At 35.9% G+C, this 1,675-nt stretch overlaps 1 protein-coding gene across 1 annotated transcript in view; it reads right to left on the bottom strand.

Moving 5' to 3' along the window:
• Window positions 1-209, bottom strand: part of med8 (mediator complex subunit 8) — a 4,402-nt gene extending 4,193 nt beyond the window's left edge. Inside the window, exon 1 of the mRNA XM_080878532.1 lies at window positions 134-209. Within this exon, the coding sequence (XP_080734658.1) occupies window positions 134-139 (6 nt within the window). The 5' untranslated portion in view covers window positions 140-209. The remainder of the gene's footprint in view (window positions 1-133) is intronic.
• Window positions 210-1,675: the final 1,466 nt, after the last annotated feature.

Here is a 1,675-nt window from a genome sequence, read left to right as displayed (position 1 = left end):
CTCAGCCACTTAAGAGTCAGTCACTTAAACAACAAGAAAATGAGTCATCAGACAAAATAAACATTTTAATGAATGTTACTGCATCTAAGAAGGCATTATACTGTCGTACAGAATATATATTCATATTTATTACCTGCATTGTTCAAGTAGAATTTAGCCAACCTCAAGCGACAGAGAAGCACTTCCGGTTCATCACTGTCAAAGTAAAAGCCTGCTGGTTAAACATGGCGGAAACGCTATAACGTTTATTTATTCAAAATGTTCTCGTAAACAAATAATCCAGTACACAACTTATGCGATATTTAAGCAAACATTTCAGTTTAGAGTTTAGAGTTCAAATGTGATATATGTAAAAACTGAATGTATATCTATATTAATCTATATTACTATAGTAATTAATTTGTACATTAACTGTATACTCTCTCTCTCTCTCTCTCTCTCTATATATATATATATATATATACATATACATATATATGTATGTGTGTGTGTGTGTGTGTGTGTGTGTGTGTGTGTGTGTGTGTGGTGTGTGTGTGTGTGTGTGTGTGTGTCAGATAACGCTTTGCAGGTTCTCAATTACATTCCTACCTTATAAATGCTCCATTTATTTCTATACTTGAGATATAGCAACATACAACTGCTTTTAAACTACAACATGGTGCTGCTGCCTTATCAGTAAAGCAGTTATTGTTTAACAATATGAACCATGTTGTCACGAGACAATCATCTAGATACACAGACATAAACAGTTAACCTAACATGCATGCTTCTGGGAGGAAGCGTGAGCACGCAGAAAGAAACCAGGACCTTCAGTTTGCTTCAACATGAAGCACAACACATACGAATTGCAGACCATTATGAGTGAATGATCTGCAATTTTAGAAAGCACCTGGTAGCATATAATATCAAATGCGCTGTCAAAGTTTGTGGTTGTACACCACCAAAATCCTCATTCTACCTGCTAATTAGTATTATCAACAATAATAACATCAGTTACAGAATAACTAAAATGTCAATTAATAGTACCATTTTCCAGGTACCAGGAACGGAAAAGAGAGATCATATTTCTCCCATATCAACTCTTTACTGACTCCGTTAAATGCGGAACTTAAAATCCTTCTCCTCACATATAGTAATAAAAGTATATTTTTATTATATTACGTCAATAATATAATTATTGAGTAGAGAGCCAAACGGCTAAAATAGAGAGTCTTGGCACCCTCTCTACTTTTGAATTTGGCCTTGAAAGTTTTTATAACTCATAAAGTTAGAGCTTGGTCAGGTGACCCAGCACTAGACCACGCTTGCTGAGTGACTTCCCATATTAAACTTATTTAACAAATTATTTTAAATATTTTTTCTCCACTCTGCTCTTTTCACTCATGTATTGTATGTTATTAACTTCATCCGCTGGTCTGCTGTCCTTTGATCTTTCCAGTTGAGGCAGATGGCTGCTCTTCCACAGGCCTGGTTCTGATGGAGGTCTCTCCCTGTTAAAAGGAAGCTCTTCATCTCGCCCACGGGGGGGGGGGGATCCCTGATTGTTGGCATTTTCTGTCTAATATTGTAGTCTTTACCTTGCATTATAAAGCACCTTGAAGTGACTGTTGAAGTGATTTCAGTATAGCATATTCATACAGTTCAACTCACAAGCAACAAAGAAAAAGAATTTGCT

This window comes from Rhamphochromis sp. 'chilingali' (assembly GCF_963969265.1).
Source record: "Rhamphochromis sp. 'chilingali' genome assembly, chromosome: 3".
NCBI lineage: Eukaryota > Metazoa > Chordata > Actinopteri > Cichliformes > Cichlidae > Rhamphochromis > Rhamphochromis sp. 'chilingali'.
Note: the sequence above shows the minus strand (reverse complement) of the source record. Positions and strands in the feature narration are given on the sequence as shown.